This window comes from Rhopalosiphum maidis, chromosome 1, assembly GCF_003676215.2.
Source record: "Rhopalosiphum maidis isolate BTI-1 chromosome 1, ASM367621v3, whole genome shotgun sequence".
Taxonomy (NCBI): domain Eukaryota; kingdom Metazoa; phylum Arthropoda; class Insecta; order Hemiptera; family Aphididae; genus Rhopalosiphum; species Rhopalosiphum maidis.
This window is the reverse complement of record NC_040877.1, coordinates 15,235,913-15,258,628: the sequence shown is the minus strand read 5'-3', so window position 1 is coordinate 15,258,628 and position 22,716 is coordinate 15,235,913. Positions and strand designations below refer to the sequence as shown.

At 32.4% G+C, this 22,716-nt stretch overlaps 2 protein-coding genes across 3 annotated transcripts in view; one reads left to right on the top strand and one right to left on the bottom strand.

Annotated features, from left to right (window-relative positions):
* Positions 1-346: 346 nt before the first annotated feature.
* The window catches only part of LOC113549291 (protein NDRG3), a 52,733-nt gene continuing 30,363 nt past the window's right edge, over positions 347-22,716 (bottom strand). Inside the window, 7 exon segments of the mRNA XM_026950519.1 lie at positions 347-1,276; positions 5,951-5,998; positions 11,350-11,434; positions 20,512-20,607; positions 20,609-20,803; positions 22,045-22,191; positions 22,331-22,472. Coding sequence (XP_026806320.1) covers positions 1,182-1,276; positions 5,951-5,998; positions 11,350-11,434; positions 20,512-20,607; positions 20,609-20,803; positions 22,045-22,191; positions 22,331-22,472 — 808 coding nt within the window. The 3' untranslated portion in view covers positions 347-1,181.
* Positions 11,424-17,780, top strand: LOC113549290 (glucose dehydrogenase [FAD, quinone]-like). 2 transcript variants are annotated; one of them, XM_026950518.1, is made up of 5 exons: positions 11,424-11,469; positions 13,902-13,940; positions 14,031-14,249; positions 15,214-15,447; positions 15,975-17,780. In XM_026950518.1, the coding sequence occupies exons 3-5, from the start codon at positions 14,123-14,125 to the stop codon at positions 17,339-17,341; spliced, it is 1,728 nt and encodes a 575-aa protein (XP_026806319.1). In that variant the 5' UTR covers positions 11,424-11,469; positions 13,902-13,940; positions 14,031-14,122; the 3' UTR covers positions 17,342-17,780. The 2 variants fall into 2 exon arrangements, with proteins under 2 accessions (XP_026806319.1, XP_026806318.1); XM_026950517.1 differs by lacking the exon at positions 11,424-11,469 and adding an exon at positions 12,146-12,283.

Here is a 22,716-nt window from a genome sequence, read left to right as displayed (position 1 = left end):
AATACGTGTTCTGTCGTTTAACATTTTAAAGTAAAAAACACGAATATATCATATAATCGTTTGAACTACTATATAACAAAACATATTAAATTATGAATATCAATTAACAATGTGCACACAGTAATGTTTATAGCGCATTTTTATACTTGTAATATCATTATGCTATGGTATAGACATCAGATGGGCACTTTGATAATAATAAAAATACACAATATCACATACGTATGTATCGACTACACGCCAACGCGTTATTTCGGGTAATAACGAACAAACAGCGGACGTATTATCAATGTAATAATTATTTAAAGACATAATATGCAACAATTAAAATTACAAATATGTATAATTATAAATTTCATTGTTATATATTGTTACTTATCACAATCCATCTTTATATCATACAGAACGGTATATAAAATCCACGGCGCGTACAATATATCTGATTAAATAACAGCAACACTTAACAAACTATTAACATCAATAATCAACAACGTAAAGTATATATATATATATATATATATATATAAAAACAAACAAACAATAAAAAAGCGCAGGTGTTTGTGCAGTCTATTAAAACTAACTCGTTTATCTCGTCGTTTTTATTATTCGTTAACGATTATATAATAATAATAATAATAATATATTAATTTAATTTAATTTTTAGGCGTACCTATACATTATAACAATACACACGGAGTTTGTTTCTCCGTTTAGCAAAAACTACGTCTGAAGCTTTTTTTGATGATATGAGTCTCAATATCCCTAACGTCATTACATATTACATAACTGTTTATTATCATAATACATATAGGTCTACGTATATATATATATATATATTATGTATATATAATTGTCTACAAAAAAACAAACTAGCCAGACCGTTCGTATACGTTTGTCCCCTTTCGACTAATCGGTTCGGTGTTTTATTATTATTATTCGGAAACTCTTTCCGCGACTCGTCGATGCCAGACCGCGAAAATACCGCACGAGTGTATAATTTATGTTATAATATTTATATATGTCATCTATACATACATATACATGTACATATATATATATATATGCGCACACCTATAATTGTATTATTATTGTAAAACTGTTGCTATAGCACCATCCTCCCGCCTCGCCGCCAGACGACCTGCGCACGCTAATGACATAATCGCATTACGCGCATCATGTCATCATGCCGTCAGCGGGTTTTCGGTGATTCTGAACGGCCACGGCGAGCTGCGCACGCTGTCTTTGGACGCGGACTGTCTTATGGATTTTGATATCACTGCAAAAAAACGGCACGGCCGTCATTAGAGACTGCACTGCCTGGCGGGCGGATGGCGGTCGGTCGGTGGGTTTCAGGCCCACGTCCGCGGTCCAACCGCCGTCACATCCGGCCGACGACAGACAGCGCAACGACGAAACCAAATAGTTGCGCATTAGTCGTGTACGAAATTTACGCGTAAAAAAAAAAAAATAATAATAAAAAAAAAACCAAAAAACTATCTCGTACAAACTGTCGCGTACGCTGACGACGACGACGACAATAGTACGTCAACAAATAATTATTTTATGATAACATAATATTATTACGTATATTAACATGTGATGCATGCGAAGTATACCATTGTCGGTGGCGTATAATTCACGTGCGAGTGGTCGATATCATCAGCTCCGTCCCTCCCGAATCGAATGCGTGCGTGTACTGTGTATGTGTGTGAGTGTGTGTGTACTGTGTATGTGTTACGATTATTTTCACAACTCGCGGTGTCGCGTACGACTTGGAGCAGAAGTAATCTGGACTTACGCACCTCGTCGTGACCACCCCGCCCGGACATCCGTTCGGAAACCTTGTATACGCCACTGACATGTCATGCGTATTACACGCGTACTGTATACACGATAACGCAAAAACTACGTGTCCAAACGAAAGAAAAAAAAAAAATAATAGGCTAGTGAAATAAATCTATTCGACCTACATGCACAACATATTATTATAATATATTATATTAGTGTATAATATTGTACGAAAGAAGAATAATCGCTAATATTATGTCTACACAAACTAAATAAACTAAAATTACACTAAAGCACACGTCTGTATACCATCGGTACCATTAATCAGAAACATGTTATTCGGCGAACATCTTGCAGGGGTAGGTATAATGGCCAATGAAGGGTAGTGTAGTAGGGGAGTGTTTATTTATCGACGGGTATAATATTTATTGGTATAGGAATAAAATCGTGTTGTACTATCTAGGCTGTTTGGTACGGAATTTTTTTTTCCCGTTCTAAATTAGCTGACATTCAGTTTGGTTATTTTATAAGCCGTTTTTTTTTCTAATGAAATCATTTCAGTTTAAAAATGTCAAATTAATTTTGCTGATTATTCCATAGGTGTATGCCTACATTAATTATTAATGTTTGTTGTGTTTTACTATGACAATAATTCGATTTTTAGTAAGTAAATTATTTTAAAAATCATGTGTGTTTTTGAAGACTAAAATTCTAATAAGAATCATGAATTCTATTTTATTCAAACGCAATAGACGACCTTAGTAAATTATAAATAATATATAATCTACATTTATAAAATGACTAGTTTCAGTATTGCTATATATAAATAAAATTAGTATGTACCTACTCTATAGTAAAATATAAATACATATAATTAAATTATTAAAAAAATTAATATAGTTTAAATAGTAAAAATATTTATCTTCTAAAATTTACTATAATATTATATTTAATAAAAAATACTGTTACTAAAGAAAAAATTTAAAATTGAACTTTCGAAATTTAAATTAAAAAATACTCTACCTATGTCATATATACGTCTGTATATAATATATTAATATATACTATAATATATATAAAAAATATAAGCTCATTTAAAATTATCAAACATTATCCATGCAAAATGTCATTTCTAAACTATTATGATAAATAGTTATTAACCGGGATGCAAATTTACTGTAAGTACTTAATTTTTTGTATACAATTTACCCGTAATTTCGTAGTATGCGATTGAATAAATTTGTATTCGTTAATTTTGAAATATCTTCGGAAAATTTTTAATCGAATTCATTGTTTATTACAGATTCGTATCATTTTAGATGAACCTATACGGCTATACTGAATGTTTTGTCGGGATCATTATTTCTTATCTGAATAACCATTAACACCTAAGTTTATAATAAAATTCTTTAAATTTCTTAAATACAATTGGTTTAAAAAAATATATATATTGCTAAACAGCTTATATTTTAATGAATATAATATAATTAATAAAAAAAAATGTCAATGAATATATTTTTTAGTAATTATTTGTTTGATAATCTATTCAACATAAAAGAAACATTTATTGTTTTTATGTATTATTAATTATTGTGTTTGAAAAATAACAAGTCACTAAATAGGTACTAATAAATTAAACTAAACTATTCAAGCAATTTTTTTTTATTATCAGTTTTGTGTGTCATACATTATGCACCGACGTGCAATGAATAGTTTAAAAATTGTTTACACACATAATAATTAAGTTCTCAAATGAAACTATAAATCGTATTTAGATTATTAAATTAGTTTAATAATTATAGTTTAATTAATTAATGCGCGTTTATGATTATTATGTTTGTGTTAGTTACAGTGTGTTATTCCTGATCGATAAATAATAATATGCTAAAGATGAGAGATTATTGTAATTGAAGACTTTTATCACCATCAAACAATTTACACCAGAACAAATTATAGCGATAATGTGTGTTATATGCCCATTGTATTATAAATATTTCATAAATGTGTATATATTTTTAAGACACAATTTAAATTAAAAATATGTTTGATATCTTATCAAAAGTACGATTACAAATAATGCCGAATCTCGAAAAAAATAAATAATAAACTTCAATACAAAATTACACGACTCGAAAATATGACGTATTATACAATAATACAAGTTTTTTTTTCATTAAAACATAGCATAATATAACAGGTAATGAGATATATTTCTAAGAATTTATTTGTTTTTCAAGTGTATTATTACTATTCAACGGCTCGTTTAAAACTAAAACCAATAAACATGGCAGTACCTATTTATCTTTCGGTTTCATAACCGTATTATTTTATATTCCAAAATTTAATTTTAGATATAAGGTTAGACTTTTTCTTTAAATGATCAAGTATTAGATAGATTCAACTATTAAACGTCTAAATGTCTTCAACGGTTTAACAATTAAGGACAAATAATACCTAATTGTTGAACTAACTTAAACGGAATTATCATATTGCTATATTGGACGATTATATATTATATAATCTATTAATTTGATTAGACCGTACTATATGTATATACGACTAAGAATATACGGATAATTTCAATTTTGATTTCTCTGGTGTATTAGTAACGCGTTAGTATACGCTTGAACGGTTTTGGATTCCGTGCAAGTGATAACTTTAAACATAATATATGCAACATCACTTGAGGGCGAAATTGCTTTTATATAGATAAGCTAATATTATAAACACATTTCCGCAGTTTGGTTTAAATTGGTTATCATAAATAATTGTAATTTATCGAGGCACTGCACGACGGGCGTAATGATAGTCGATTCTGAGCAATCGAACTGAACAAATTCTCATAAAAAAAAAATTGTTTTATATTGTAAAACCTGATTACCTAACGCTATCGTATCCTCGAAAACACCACTGTTTTATTTAGTTGCGTCAATGTCAGTAAAAATTATTTATAGTTATTAATGATTTCTAACTTGTACACGCATACATAAATTAATTCTACATAAGCGTGTGTAATGATATTGTATATTTATAAAAATAACAGTATTGATTAAATAATTACACGTGTTTGAAAACAAAATATAGCGTTGCACTTATAGTTGTGTGGATAGCATTATATAGAATATAATATGGGCAAGGCTGGACGTTAAACTTTATTTTTTTTTCCAATAATAATTTCGTGATAATACTTGTAGAAGTTAAATTGGAAGAAATATAATATCTCAGTCAAGTAACTTTTTTTAAATGTATTTAATTGGTTGTGTTAATAATAATGTTTTTAAAACATTTGAGTATTTTTTTATACCTGTTATTTTAGGGGAAACTTTTAAGGGAAGACGGACGGTATCGGTAAAAAGTTTATATTTTAATAATTTATTTTTCGTCGCAACAATATTGCATTCGAACTCCATCAGACAAAAAAAATAAAAATGAAAATATAGGTTTTATAAAACATTATATTAAATCACAACATATTATCGAAAATATAATACATATGTTTCATACTCAAAATTGTATTCATAAGTTTACTACAATGACCAAATAGTCGAGACACGTAAGATAATAGACATAAATATAATTGTAATTTTTATTTAAAATGCAAAACAATAACGACATACTCGAATAAAAAACTTTAACACGTCGTAAAAAACTTTCGTCTCATCTTAAACACCATAATGCCCAGCCTCACGATTATAATATTCTGATACAACTATAAAAGTTTTGAAAAAAAAACAAGAGAGTGAGTAAAGTTCATAAATAGAAATTCGTGAGATAAAGAGATACATAGAGAAAGAGAGATAGATAGAGAGAGAGAGAGAGAGAGAGAGAGAGAGAGAGTACATATTTATATCATAAGACAGTGTTTAAGGCGAAGGTATAAGCAAGACATCATTATAAAAATATATAATATAACAATATTATGGAAACGTTGAAAAACCGTTTTCTTCCGTCAAGCATTTTATATTATGACACTTACGTGTTACAAATTTCGTTTTTTCGAAGCTGATATACTTTTAGTCGATCAATTTGCCCGGTAGGTAGGAGGGTGTATTTGATATGTGTGTGTCTGTATATGTGTGTGTGTGTGTTTCTGTGGGTGTGTGTGCGTGCGCTAACTATTCGTGCATCCGTGCGCTAAATGCATTAGCTAGTACATTTTTACCTTCAGCCGATCTGGATACGGTCAACGGTGGCCGGCCGAGTCTCACAGCTGTGGCGACCATCCGTTGACGCCACCACCCACCGCACACAACATGTACGGGACAAAAAAAAAAAAAAAACATGAAAATAAATATGTATAGATTACGTAGGTAAAGTTAATTATTTAGGTAATATATAATATTATATTATCGTTTATTAATATTATTATAGCACTGTGTAAACTATAAAATATATACTCATATACACTGGTATATATATATATATATATATACACACACACAAAACACACGCAGAGCACTACGGTGATCCTTTTAAACGGCAGATTTAATATTTATCACTTTAAAAAGTGTTAAATTTTTTGACATTTTCTTTTCGTAAAATATAAAATAACGCGTTTGTGGTTTGTATAAAACGTCACCCTCGAGCGTGTCGGTAAAACCACTGGTTTTGAGCCAAATATCGTATAAGATAATATAATATATATTATTAAAAATTACTTATAGTGTACACTCGAAATACGTAAAAATATGAAATTGATAATGTTTTTAGCGCGAACAAAAATGTTCTTAACAATATAATATGTGGAAGTAATATTATAAAATTGAATCGACAGTTCTTTTCATATTATCTAATGTAAGAGTTTTCATTTTAGAAAATTATTTTGCTTCCGATTGTAAAATCGAAAATATAGGTCACAGTTTAAAAATCAAAATCAATCGATATTATCGTTGTGGTTCTGCCGACAAACACGGGGATGGAAGTAATAAGCTAGTTATATAATATTATTATGTTAAATTTGCATAATATATCTATAAAATTCCAAAAAAAAAAAAAGGTTAAAAGAAGCACCAGGTAGGTATCTAAGTATGTTTATATTTGATATTATAATATACTTAATAGTTATAGTGTATAATTTACAGTCGTAATAACACATACAAAAAAAAAAAAAAAATAACAACAGATGCACAAACATATTTAATAATGTATATATTAAATGAAAAAAATATTATTATTAATATGTAATATTATAAAATCGTGCAATAAATGATGGCTCTAAACGCTGATGTACGGTCTGTATAAGGTCACACACACATAACATGTATATACATCGTACAATTTTATCTAGGTCAAATTGCACGTAGCGTTTATTAAAAATTATAACAACAACCGTCCAGCCACATGAGGCGTGTGCGTTAGAATAAATGGCGAATTCGGCTAACAATTATAAGGCAGCAGTCGTCGTTCGACGGACAAACTACGGATTAGTAAACATTGTTACGCTTTATACGTCTCGACACAACATCACCATACACTATCAGTATATAACACAATATATTATTATAATCGTTTAATCGCGAGCGCGCACGTGTGAGTATTATAATATTTATAATATGCATACACAATAAATTTAGGTAATATTAATACATTCACACTCGTCCGAGATTTTCGCTTGAAAAAATAGTCGCATTATTTTTTTACTTACGGCAATAGTTATATTACTATAGTACGTTTAAACGATTTTTCTCGTTCGCGCGCGCACACAATTAAAATAGTCAGATAAGTAGATATAATATATATGGCCGAGCATGATATACACGTGTCGACGTGTCGTGTATGTGTACATAAATATTAAATATAAAATGTGTATATATTACGAGAAAATTGCATAGCTAAATGTGTGCAAAACGTATAGGAGCGTTACGACAATAGACTACGTCAACTCGGTGAAACAGCAAACGATTGTTATTGTCCATTTACCATTATAAAAATATGATACACGCGTAGCGATCTGCGCTTTAGACCCGGGGGGGGGGGGTGGTGGCGGACATCGATTTAAGTACGATCCGATGAAATTTTGTCTGTGGAGGGTGGTTGAAACAAGGGATGACGATGTGTAAAGGTCGTGTCGTTATCGACGATGTATAGATCGTTGAAATTGAAAACTCAAATCGACGTTAAAAAATCTAAAAACCGATCGTGAAAATAATACGTTATCGATGCGAACGGTTGTTGAATTGATTTCTACGAAGGAAAACACGCGTTTCTATAGACCAGGCTAACACATTACTACGCGATATATTATTCCGAGAATATAATATTATTAGCAATATTTTTAAAAACTGATAATATTTCTGTCGTTTTATAGAATCAGTTTATAAAAAATGTATATACATAATATGATACTATATAATACCACATTGAGTGTAAATTTGCGTATTAAATGAATTATGACGAAAACGTTTTATCGATTCTTTTGTATCGGGAATGTGCACCTGTATAATATATTTCTGCGGGCTAAATAAAATCAACGCGAAACCAAAAATTTTAAGTGAAGAATTTCGTCCTCACGTTTACAGGATAAATGTGAAATTAGGCGTGACGTATTATCGACGTCGCTGAAATTTGTAAAGCCACAATAACGACTATATTATATTGCGTAGGCGGGTGACGAGTGTATCTACCGAAATCATTTATAATAAGTAGGTGCCTACGCACTTTAAATATCGAATATACGTGTTTTTCATACTACAGTATGCTATTAACAAAGGTGCAAAGTCTACGCGTTTAACACATTGTATTCATACTCGTGACACCATCATATTCACTAATTAATAGGTGTAATACGTTATCCGTCTCTGACGAACAACTTTCTAAAATTAGCCATTCGTGTTGGATGCTGATCAAAATATATCTATCTATTGATGATAATTCAAAGTATAATTATTACGTATACACATAACAAAAAATATCAAAAAACTTTTTATCTATTTTTAAAAATTGAATATATCTATATACACATAAATTTGAGGTTGTAGATTATGATAATTTTCTTCGAAGCAGATCGGCGGCACATGAATGAAATGTATTTCACATAAAATTTGGATGTTACCGTTTTGTTTTAGTGTACCTATTATACAGTAACTGTTAACGAATTGTCGACTGTGCTATTGGTCTAGTTTTAACTTAATATTAAGTTGATTGCTAAGGTCTATCGATCAATATTTAATTAAATAAAAAAAAAAATAATAATACATTTTTTTTACACATAAAATGTAGGTAGGTAAAGTATCGAATTAAAATTCGAGTACGTTTTATAAGCGTTATGTACCTAGATAAGTTCTAAAAAATAAAACATTTGTTTTAATTAGATCTTTGTTATATTCGTGTGATAACATTACAATATAAACGCTTCTAGTTAAACAATCATATTTTCACTTTATACGTTTTAAGATATGCTTCTTTTTATGTATTCATCTTAAATATAATGCCTATAATGCTATAAATATATATATATATAAATTTAATTAGACTATATATGGAGAAATTTGCTACTTTCCGTCTTAAACAAAATCCAGTAATATTCAACCGTGCCGATATCATTCAACAATATTTTATAAAATCACATAAATCAAGCAATGCAATATAATACGTAATAAGTAATAACACATTGCATTATGATATTAGTTCAATCTAAAATCGTACGTTCACTGTTGCAGTCGTATAACTGTATGTCAAAACCATTACATTTGAATAGCTAGTTGACGTCTTATCAATGACAAGTTATCTATTACAGACAATACGCACCAGTCACACAACAATATCAACACAATAAAGCTATATAATTTCACTGTATTTCGATTTATTCACTTAACGCACATTTATGTATATTAATTTTTATTTTTAAAAATATCATTACTTAATCAACTGTACTTATAATATGTCATTGGGACATATTATAATGTCCATTGTTTTATTACAATTTAAAATATTAATATAATATTATAATATCGTGGATCTATTCCTTATATTTGACCCTAATGGATATTATAATATATTTGGCCATAACAAAGATTCGAATTTATCTTTATGTGTATCATCTATAAATTATAAATAATTTTTTTGAATTTGTTTGTAATAAAATCTTTTGTAAAATAATATTTTTAAAATACAAAAACAAACATATGCCACCTATACCTATTCGTCAAACAAATATTTCTGTATATACATGACAATATATAATAAATCAATAAAATTTAATGTGAAATACTGTAGCAAATGATCACTACTTGAATATTATATATATATATGCATATGTATTATATAAAATGAACAGTATATATTAGTACCTATAAACAGTACGTAAAGGTGACAAATCACGAGCGATTCAGGTCAATTCGGATTTATATTAGAATTGTTTAGTAACGTTGAGTGCACACCGTATCTATTTCAGGTTAATCCACTCGCGGCGTATGTAAAATAATATACCTACGTATTTTGATAACGACTAATTTTTTTTTTCACGGTCGTCTAAATGTCTTATGTATTGCGATTATTGCGATTGATAACTCCGAACCGCTCGTAATTGAATTTACACATTATGTATGTATTATGGTGCACACAAATTAAACGCAACAAATATAACATAATATTAATACAAAATTATGTGTATCGTATAAATGTTTGCAATGTACCGATGTTATGTGACGACGATATATTATTTACTCCGTAGGTACTATGCGATGCGGACATATTATTATTATTATTATTATACAGCGGCGTACACGCAGGAGGACTCATCTCAACATTATATTATAGTGATTTAATTTGAATTTGTTTTTTAGTTGTAATAAGTATATAATAACGCATAAACGTTTTTTTTTTCTTTTTTACAACGGTCGTCTGTTGTTTGCTTGTCGAATATTCTTATATTCGATAAGCGAAGAAAATTTAAAAAAAAACTCGTATACGCCACCGTATAACATGGCTCGTCAATATCGTGTCGTGATTCGCATCGTACTTGAACGAATAAAACTTTTACTCGATTACCTATTTGGTATATTACTGTATAGTAGAACTAGTTGAACGGAAACATAAAATATACGCACAGAATGTAACAACAAGAAAATCATCTAACAAGATTTTTATTAATTTAAATACAAATTCGCGAACGCACTAATTTTTTCATTTGTTGACAAAATTGAATGGGGAGTCCAAAAAAAAATACGCATATACGCCTATATAGACACCATTTATAAATTGCCATCATATATATATATATATATAAGTATATGTATATATATATATATATATATATATTGTTAACGTATGTATTAATAATGAAAAAAACAAACAAAAAAAAAAAAAAAAACAATAACGACACATTGTGACTAAATAATGATTATTAACGTACAAATGTGTGAATTTAATATTAGTATAAGACTACAAATTTGTTGCATAGGTAGTTCTCCAATATTATTATTATACGTAGGTGTACTGCTTTTGTTATTATTAATTAAAAAATTTTTTTTTTATTGTATTTTTCAGTATAAACGTCGAAGCATTAGACAAATAGGAAAACTTCCGCTTATTTTACTGTGCACGAAGACTGGTTTGGCTTACCGTAACCGAGTCCTTGCAAGAAAAGCCGCAGCGCTTCACACATTTTTTGTGGTACCTCTTCCAGCACCATGCTACAGTCGGATATCTAAATGAAAAATAAACATCGATGACATTAGTATTGTAAGTAATAAGTAATAACATTATCGTCGTCGTCGCCGTGTCGAGACGTACATTTTCAAAATCGACATGTGACCGTTTTTATTCGTTTCATCGAATGGACTATGATTTTATGGACCAAACACCGTTTTTCCATTGGCGTATTTGGCGTATCAATCGATTATCGGCGTTTATACACTGAGGTCCGCAGTCACTCGTCATAGCAAATAAGTATAATTTAACATCACTTTTTAAAACGGTCACAGGTCTTTGAATAGACATCTCGTATTTTAATGAAATTACGGGACTTAGACGAATACGGTTTTTTGAATTTACGCCATAGAAATAATGGTGTCGGTATCACACTTATGATTTATTCTAATAACAATTTGCCACATAATATCTAACCGTGATAATATATTATATTATTATTATATGCAACGAATGCGCAGTCCTGCACGCGTTGTTTTATTCGATCATATCCAAAATTAAACAATGAAAAATGTCGGCTACTCGTAGATATTGCACGTATTAAAGATTGGACATTTACGCTGTAAATACGCCTAAAATACACGTCATACATATAACTATGCTTTTTCTCTTTTGTATTTCTATATTGTAATTAATTAGTGTTTAATTCTACATTTTTTATGTCAGTTCAATAATAATCATATAAGTTAGTATCTTTTTTTTTATAAATTCGATTTTATTTTTTTTCCATTAAATTTAATTATACATTTTTATTTTACCTTTTTAAATATGCGTGTTGTGGTTTACTTACACATATTCGCTCAAGTATTAAACGTACTCGCTACTTCAAAGCACATAAAACATAAAGGTAAACAATTTTGAATTTTCATTACGATACCCACAATCTAAGACAGAATTAATGTCATATTTTTAACACATATTTATACCTATATAATATCACAATATCCTAGCTTTCTAGACTTGTAGAACTATAATATTAGAATATTTTGATTACAGAATCAGATTCAGTATGTAACTATCATGATATTCTAATAGTGGCGTTGCCAGGGGGAGGGCTGATGGGGCTACAGCCTTGCAGAAATATCAGGGAAATTTAAAATTTAAAAATTATATTAATTTTTAATGGTCTATGAAAATCGCTATAAAAATCTTGAATTGTATTTTATAAAAATTGATAAGTCTCCACACTCCGAAAAAAAATCTTGGCTACGCCATTGTAGTTTTAAATAACTATAAGAGCTTTAAATATATTCAAAATTGTTTAAACTATATTTTGTTTATTATTTTTTAAGATAAATGTTCATTAATATACTATTAGTGACTTATTAAGCGACATATAGACAGTTGTAGATTTTTATACAGTCCTAGTCCTAAGACTTTTTTTGGGGGAAGGTATTTGTGTGTTAAGTTGATAAGCAATTGCCTTGACTCAATTACCGTGCATTAAAAATAGGTATTTAATGTTATCTATACATATACACTTTTCTGTATTCTGTATATTTTTTTGATTTTATAGTATTTAGTTGATGTACTTATCTGATTTAATCCGATCAGCTTGGAGATTATAAAATTTATACTTTTATAATGTATATTTTTAATCAGCTATAGTCTCATGTATTTTCTGTCGAATGTCCCTGTATTATGTTCGTATCACGGAAATATAATTCAATCGATTGTGTTAAGCGACAACTTATAATATGAATATAATATTTTTTTTGATTTCGATATAACTAAAAATTTAGTAGTTATTTACTTACTGTATGGTAATAAAAATCAGTTAAAACCCGTATTACTTATAACCTTGTTAATACAAAAAAATCCACCGTATTAATTTCAATACTTAATTAGTAATTGTTATACGCGTTACATGTTATATAATGAGATTTTTTGTTGTTTCATATGTTACACAAATAATATTTTAATATAAATACACCGAATCATTATACTCAAACTTTAAGGCCAAGTAGCCATCCATTTAAATAAATATAAATGCGTCGCCTAACAATTAAACACTAAACATTATTATAGTGACCCCTTATTGTTATCTTTTCGTATTTGCATACACCTAACTATAATAATTGCACCTATGTGAAATTGTACACGACCACGTGTATCTGGAATCCGTTCTCTACATTAAAATACGTTTCCGTCACACCTATGTGGTTTCTTAAGAGCGATAAATGGTGATTAATTAACCAAAACCATAGATATAATGTGGACTATTGCACGTATATGGATGTTTGATCGTTTAATTCGTTTTAAAACTTTCGGACAACGTATAAATCCTTCTATTCGTCATACACTAGATTTTATACTATTTATTAACGCTAGCACAGCCACGTGCATTTCTCCGAAACGTTTTTCCAGTTCAGTATTATTAATAACTCCTTTGCTTTACATATTTTGTCATAAAAATTAAAAAAAAATTATGAAAGTGTATTTTTATTTCCATGTGTTGTGTCAAGTGGTAAACGTGTTTGCGTCCACGGGTTCGAACAATAAAGGTAGCCATTATGCTATTATGTAATGCTATTTTAAATATAATCGAATGCATTTTGATCGTGCTTTTTTTCATTATATATTGTGACCATTAGGAAATGCAGAAAAATGTATACAAAATGCTGAACATATAGAAACGTCATTCGTCAAGGAGTTATGTAAATCGAATCCCGATTTGGAAGAATTTATGATTGCCGCTGACATTTTGATAAGATCCGATTGTGTTTTAATCGATTCGTGTAGAAGAGTGATCGAGCAACCTCATGATGACGTCGACGAAGTAGATTTCATAGTAGTTGGTGGAGGAGTAGCCGGTAAGTAAATCATCTTGTTGAAAAAAAATTATAAACATTTAAACGATAAGGTGGTATATTTAGGCGAAACAATAGCAGCTTTGTTTTGGTAAACACCCGGAAAATCTGATTCGTTTTTTTTATTTATAGTGACTTTTAACCAAATGTTGTTATATTTTTTTCATAAGAATATACATTTAATCCTGTTTTTCTATTCATTAAATCTTAAAACAGTATAATCTACTTAGGATTTTCAAATAACAACTTTATTTTTTTTCATTTTTAATACTCGTTGAGATATTGTTTGTAAACATTTTAACATTTTAATATTTTCGAGTCACAAATCTGACGTTTAATATATAATTAAATACAATTATAATATCCGGAGGAATTGAGAAGGATACGAGTATAAATTTCCTATATATACCCGAAGATTATCTTCTGATCCAACCTAAACTTTAAATTATAATACAGTTATTATATCATTATTCTTTCAGTATTAAATTATGTACTTAAACGATTTTGGTGAGATATTATCATTGGTATTTTAATATTAATGTTGAAGGTTTGGATTTGATATTTGATACCGTTTTAATAAATAAATGATTCAATACGAAAACGAATAATAAATTATGAAAAGTCCAGAATAGTTTGTTTGTTAAAGCGAAAACAAATTTTATGATCGAAACTAAAAAACCCTTTAGCTGTATGCATTAAGTACTTACTTAGTACATTATATGTTTTGCATATTAAACATTATTAGAATAATATTATTTAAAGCTAAACAATTTTATCGGAAACTTTCATGTTTTCAATAATTATGTGCAGATAGCGGGTTTTAGAGAATATCTTTTAGCTATACACTGCCTATTAACTCCAAACTGTTTGGAATGATTACTTTAACTCTATAATACACGGATCACTACTGAAAATAATTTTGAAAAATCATGATATCTAAGAAACATAATGTATCGTATATTTTCAGGACCCGTAGTAGCTGGTAGACTGTCGGAAAATCCTAAATGGACGGTGACCCTTTTGGAATCAGGCCCAGAACAACCGGCGGCCACTGATATACCTGCATTGCTGAGTTCGGCAATCGCCACGAAGTATGATTGGCAGTATACCACGGCGCCGCAAAAAAACGCTTGTTTGGCATACGGAGGAGTGTGCGGTTGGCCTCGTGGAAAAGTGTTGGGTGGAACGGCTGTACTGTCAGGTAAATATACTTCCAAGTTCCCGGTTACGACGACAATAATTGTTTACGAAATGAAATATGACGTGAGTTGAGTGTGTTAACCACCTAATCATCAGTAACAACTAATGTATAATGTTTGCATACACGAACTACGGTTACAACTGATGTCAGTACTTTAACAAGTGATTGTGTCTATCAGACATTTCTAAAAAAACAATGATTACAATTTTCTAAACTAGCTATTTAGACAAATTTAAATATATTACATACCAATGTATGTCGTTGTATTGAATAAACTATTTTCACATTTACGAAATTTTTATAAGTTATGTACTGAAAATTTTCATTGTTAGTCAAGTGTTTAAATTATTATTAAATAATTCAAATTTCTGAAAACACTACACCACTACAACACCTGTAATTATCGGTAAATCGCATTTTAAAATGCGTAACACACGTTCGATTTATTAACACGTTACATTTTATGATGATTCATTATTAATAACAATGTATTGGAGTAAACCGAAAGGGTTTTTCAACTGTCTAAGGTTCGATGTACTCAAGAGGACACCGGGATGTATACGACGGGTGGTTGAGAGACGGAAACGTCGGATGGGGATACGATGACGTGTTGCCGTTTTTCAAGATGTCCGAGAACAACAAGGACTACCAGACGGAACACCACGGTACTCGGGGCCCGATTTCTGTGCAAAAACCCAGCGAAATCTTGCCGATCACGCGGACGCTGATGGAGGCTGCTCGAGAATTGGGGTACGAGGAGATCGACATGAGCCACCCGGAACCGATGGGCTTCTCGATCGCGCAGCTCATGATCACCAGCTCCAAGACCCGGATGACGACTCCCACTGCGTACCTGCGGCCGCACCTGCGGATCCGCGGCAACCTGCGCGTCAAGACCAACAGTCACGTGACCCGGCTTCTGGTGGCCGCGGACCGGCGGTCGGTGTACGGCGTCGAGTACGTGGACAGCGCGAACCGGACCAGGCGGCTGACGGCGCGGAAGGAGGTGATCCTGTGCGCGGGCGTCATCGGGTCCGCGCACCTGCTCATGGTGTCCGGCATCGGGCCGGCGGAGGACCTGCGGCCGCTGGGCGTTCCGGTGGTGCAGGACCTGCGCGTGGGCCACAACCTGCAGCACCACGTGGCCAGCAAGCTGAGCTTCCAGCTGAACGTGACCAACGACCGGTTGCTGACGTTCGAGACGATAGGCCAATATCTGAAGCAGAGGTCCGGCCCGCTGTCCACAACCGGCGGCCTGCAGACGTCCGCGTTCCTGCGCTCGGACCGGGCTGGGCCCGCGGATCCGGCCGACGTGCAGCTGTTCTTCGACGGTTACTCGCCGAACTGCGCGTACGCCCAACCGGTGTACGGCGGGTGCATGGCGGCCGCGGACCCGGTGCTGATGAACGTCCGGCCGGTGAACGTGCGGCCGCTGAGCCGGGGCACCATCCGGTTGACGAGCGCCGACCCGTTCGTCCGGCCGCGGATCGATCCCAACTACCTGGCCGCGGAAGCGGACGTCGACGTGCTGGTGTGGGGCCTGCGGCTGGCCAACGACCTGGTGCGCACCGGGGCCCTGCAGCGGCTGGGCGCCACCGTCGACCGGAAGCCCGCCGAGCACTGCGGCCGGCACGCGTTCGGCACGGACTCGTACTGGCGGTGCCTGATCCGGTACCACACCCGCGGCGAGAACCACCACGCGGGCACGTGCAAGATGGGCCCGGCCGCCGACCCGACCGCCGTCGTCGACCCCGAGCTGCGCGTCCACCGCGTCCGCGGCGTGCGCGTGGCCGACTCGTCCGTGTTCCCGACGCAGCCCAACTGCAACCCCATCGCGCCCGTCGTGATGGTCGCCGAGAGGGCCGCGCAGTTCATCAAGAACACGTGGCGCTGACGCGATCGTTCGCGTAAACGACGGCGGCGCGGACGGACGCGCGCGCATATTGTTCGTGTAAATTTGGATTGTTTTTAAATTCGTTCTTTCTCGCGGTATACCGCTACACTTCAAAGGCCGTTTTTACTATATTGTTATCGGGGCGTAAAGGTTATCGTTCAATTCAGAGTACACCGTTTTCGCCATAATATCACGTATAATTATTATTATGTTTATTCATTTGACGTGTATAATATATATATATTATGTTTATATCGTAACATCGTTATTGCCGATGTATGGTATCGCTAAGATTAAGTACTATTGTCTGGCTTTTGTACGCATTTAAATATCGTTACCGTTTAGCTCATAAGTAAACACGCGCGCAATAATCTTTATAATATGTTATGTATGAATGTCGATTACTCCGTTTTAAAATATACTTTGGCCATAACTCGAATGTACGGTGTGTATTATTATTTATTCTCGTGTATAGTTTACCTCGTCTGAATGGTCGCGCGGAGACGTTTATAATATTATATACTCTCGATTATCTAGAACATTATAAGCTTTTATCATTTTTTTTCCTATCCGAACTGGACGACGGTGTCGGAATCGCAAGAAACAAATATTATATTTTAGTTTCGAGTTTTTTCTCGGCGTGAAGGCGAACTACGCATTTATCACGCACAGTAATGACAAACCGCCCGCAGTAACCTATATAATCGCAAAATACAACACCGAGTTTATTTTCGTCTCGAATGAAATACTCCGGTTATCACTGACGAGAGGGATATTTGATAGTTTAAAGTAACGTTGTAATCCCGAAGGGGAGAAAAACAAAATTATCATTACCGTTAGAACTCGAGTTACGACGTCCGTGGACAGGCTCTTGATGTTCGACTATGAAATCCGTCAGCATACGCAGTTACGGTTTTTTTTTTTTTTTGTCGATGACGATTGAACAACAACAAAACTATACAATATTAGTGCCTATCATGAACGGAAACGGACGAAATAAACAGAAGAAAAGTGTGGATTTCAAATCGGTATGGGTCTTTCACGAACATTGGACAACAGACGTTGTTTGGATAAATAAAATACAGACTTAAATGGGTTTCAAAACGAAATGGCACTGGACCACCTTTATCGGGTCGGTCTCGAGTTTAGAAATCGCGTATTGGAAACATCATCAGCCGATATGATGCGAACAATGACTCGATTTTCTCGATAATAGAGAATATAATATTATATACTGTGGATATAGATATAAATACCAATGTTGTCGTCGACGGCAATATGTTTTCGTTTCCGAATTATACGATTGAACTAATAATATAAAACCATATATATATATATAAATTAAATCCACGTATCACAATAATATAATTATTATTAGAACATTTACTTCATAACCAAATTTAAGCGAAATACATATACTCACTGGGTACAACACAAACACACAGCAATATAAAATTCTCAAACGCATCTCAAAAACACATTTAATGAATGTTCTGAATGCATCGTTACAAAAAGTATTATATACTTTTTTAGGCATTGTTAATTGTTGAAAATATTCAGCTTTATTATGTGATTTAGTTGATCCGTCGATTATTGTTTAATATCACGATTTTCCAAATAACTTCCCTGATTGCTGCCCTACCCATGAATTATCGATTTAAAATATAGAAAACAATATTTATCATAACAGTCAAATTGTATTATATTACAGTTTACACATTCAAGCACGTTTAAAACGATTTCAAACCCAGTCTAGGAAAAATGTTATGAATTAGGCTTTTTGAAGTTAATACTTAAAAATAACCGGCAGTAGAGGTTACTTATATATTAATATTTAAACATACTATTGGTTTATGTCAAAAGTGATATAGATCGCACTATTTCTGATAAAAAAAAACATTGATATTCGGATGTAGTCAAACAGTCAGTGTCTAATAATAACATACATATTATTATAATATATATATATTAATTTTAAACGTTTTTAACTGTAATTCAAAATATATAAAACAAATATTTTAATAGTTTTTATAACGCAGTATACAGGTATGCCTAATATATACATTAGAACAATGTAAGTCATTTATTTACAAAAAAATACCAAACCGCCATTTCGAAATTGTCTCAGTAAATTCTCCAGATTAACATAATTTCACATTAAATATAGTAAATTGCGTGTAGAAGTTTTATTAAAACTGATGTGGGATTAAAAATGCGAATTAAATCGAATGAAAAAAAAAAATAAAAAAAGACGAGCTTTTTTTATTTAGAACGACCTATTTTTTACATTGTGTATACTTCAAGTGCGTATAGAAATTCGATGAATTTTAAGAGATATTGGGTTGAAAAAATGTATAAAATTATTTTCATTATTTTAAGGTTGTTATAATTTATGTAAGTGAGATGAGTACCCGAAGCCCGTTTCTGTGTCAGACAAGTGGCCTGGTTTTAATTTTAACATAGTTTGTGGCACGGCACTTTATATAGGCAATATAGGTACATATCAATAATAGCTTGAGCTCCTAAAACGTGCAGGAAAGATACTACGAATATTATAAATCAGTTGTTAAGATTTTATCTCGTATTGCTTTTGATGTAGTCCTATACATATAACTTAATATCGTAGTTGAGAGTTTTAATGCTTATATGAAACATTCTTAAAGTTAATTTTTATAGTCATGACCCGTACACATTCATAGAAGACGAATTTTTTAACTTTTAAAAATCATACTTATAATCGTGCCAATAAGACTGATATCACCTTAATCATCGGTTCTCAAACTGTTTAACGCGCGTACCTGTCGCGATACATATAAGGCAGCCGTGCGCTGGTTGTATGAAAAATTAATAAATAAAATATATGTTTAGTGATCTTTGTAACGGATCTAATATGATTTCATATTTTTTGAAAATATTGAATATTACAGTTAAATGTAAATTATCAATCATAAATTATATATTATTATTATCGATATCAAATATGTATTAACATTTTGAATAGTTCCGACATTTTAGTCGTTAGTGGTACGCCCGACTAACCCGTAATGCACTCAAGTAGTAATACTAGATAAAAAAAAGTTTGAGAACCTCTGATTCGAATGACGACACACAATTATACCTATATCGTATAATATAATATCTAAGATGGTAACAGGGGAGAAGTGGCTCACCTTCATCCACGACGACTTGGTTGGGTCCAGTCTCGAGTTGAGCGTCACCGTATCCTCCTGGTGCGGCGACAGAGCTCCGCACACGTTGATGATAGGGCATTTGCAACGTGGTGGACATGCTGAGCCGGCGTCCTGCCGGGCATTGCTCAGACGTCGGCGTGCTCCTGCTGATTCCCAGGTCCGTCCGTCTCACGTACGAGTCGATGAACGCAGCTAGATTTCCCGGGTGGACGCTGTGCTCGAAGTACTCGCGATACACTCTGGCCAGATCGTGGTTCCTCTCTTCGGTTCCCTTTGAAAACGTCGGAACGAAACGTTGTAGATAACATTATAGCAAGCAATAAGATATCGTAAATTTTACATAGTATACGACATAAAAACAGCCTATAATAAATGGACAGGACTGGTTGTCTAATTGCACGTGTTATTTTATGCAATGAATTTTTATTGTAATTATTATGATGATCTAACGATTATTAATAATATTTTATATTATAATTTATTTTTTAAATATTAGTTACAACGCAATATATTGCATAGAAAAATGGATTTTCAACTATTTTTATTTAATTACGTGATGATGCTTTTAGCACGTCACACAATGTAACGCTTACATCGGACTATTTGATTATGTGTCGTTGAATACCTTCGAAACACTAAACCTAATATCGAATTGCAATTAAAATATTTTGGTAAGTATTTACTTCGATATTTTATACCATGATCATTGTGTTATGTACATTATATTTATTCTATTTCTTAACTCATTTAAAAAAATACTATGTGAACCAACATCATGACCAATTATTCAAACCCCGTGGCTAAAATAATTATGTGCTAACGATTAGTGAACAAATTGTATATAGAAAATCTGACCAATGTGTCTTTGAAATATTTTATTATTTGTTGCTATAATTATTCGTAATAATTGCATCTTTTTTTTAGATGAAAGATTTTCTGCTACTATGCGCCCCGTATATCGTTCATAATACTATAATAGTATTATATAATAGGTAATACGTTTTAATGTTTTTTCCCATAATACGATTCAACGATTAATGAAAAAACAAAATATATAGAAATAATTAGGAGTTAATAAGCCAAAATTATGAAAAAATACGAGTCGTGCCGAATATCTAAATCGAAGTTATTGCAATCGCCCGACTCTTTAACATGCGTATGTCCATATAATGTTGATATATTATAAACGTTTCAGAGGATAACATACAGTATAGTGATGCCGATTGATGAGAGAGAAAGAGAGAATGTTATTACACATTGTGCACATTTCGTACGTATATACTGTGTTTGTCCCAAGTTTGTCCGGGCCCATACCAATTATAAACGAAATAGAATTCTTAATGACGACTTTTGTGTATATGACTACAGCAGTAGTTCAAGATTCGTTTAAATTATGGTAGTATGCATATAGGTTATAACGCACAATTACAAAACAAATTATAAGAGAACGGGCCCCAGCGATAATCCGTCGCTGCAGCTATTATACTTGGGCACTCGCATTTCTCTACTAACTTTTCCAAAATGGTGCCACATCAAATAGTCCATCACTCCTTGTGTCATGCCTTTGGATTTCAAATATCTGCTGTTCAACTTTTGATAACCATACTCGATCCAACCGGCCGGCGTCGACACCACGTTGATCAGGCACAAGGCTTCGACCTGCAATACGCGACCAGTAAAATGTTTTAGTAAATGTGCACCGCTTGCGGCGATATGCAGTACGCATATTAATACGTTATTACGATTATGTGTTAACGAAATGGTGACAACACCACGATGTTTAATAATTATACATTACCTTTGCTGGTTGTCTGTAAGCGAACCGCGTCAAAATGTTCCCACCAGCTCCCACTCCAAGTCCAACGATCGATTGCAAACCGAAGTATCTTAGAACGTGGTCTAACTGATTCGCTAAATCATCTATACTAGGAAAAACATAACTGAAAAGAAAAAACAAATAATTAATTTAGTTTTTACGAAAAATGCATGTGTCGAATTTCATACAAAATTTTAATATATATTTCACTCGAAATAATAGTTATAACAAAACAACTAATTCGATAATGTCGACGACGGTTAAAAAAAATTATAGTTAATCATTTATAGTAAATAACTAAGTAAAGTATGTACTATATTTATAAATTATGATTTCATTTGCAAAAGAAAATGAGACCATAATTTGCA

What these genes read in the sequence shown, in the direction of transcription:
- LOC113549290 (XM_026950517.1), top strand. Translation starts at nt 12,205, where the DNA reads ATGCGTGTTGTGGTTTACTTACACATATTCGCTCAAGTATTAAACGTA. An exon ending in CACGGGTTCGAACAATAAAG is followed by an intron (nt 13,941 to 14,030) that starts GTAGCCATTATG and finishes TGTGACCATTAG; the next exon opens with GAAATGCAGAAAAATGTATA. An exon ending in AGTTGGTGGAGGAGTAGCCG is followed by an intron (nt 14,250 to 15,213) that starts GTAAGTAAATCA and finishes GTATATTTTCAG; the next exon opens with GACCCGTAGTAGCTGGTAGA.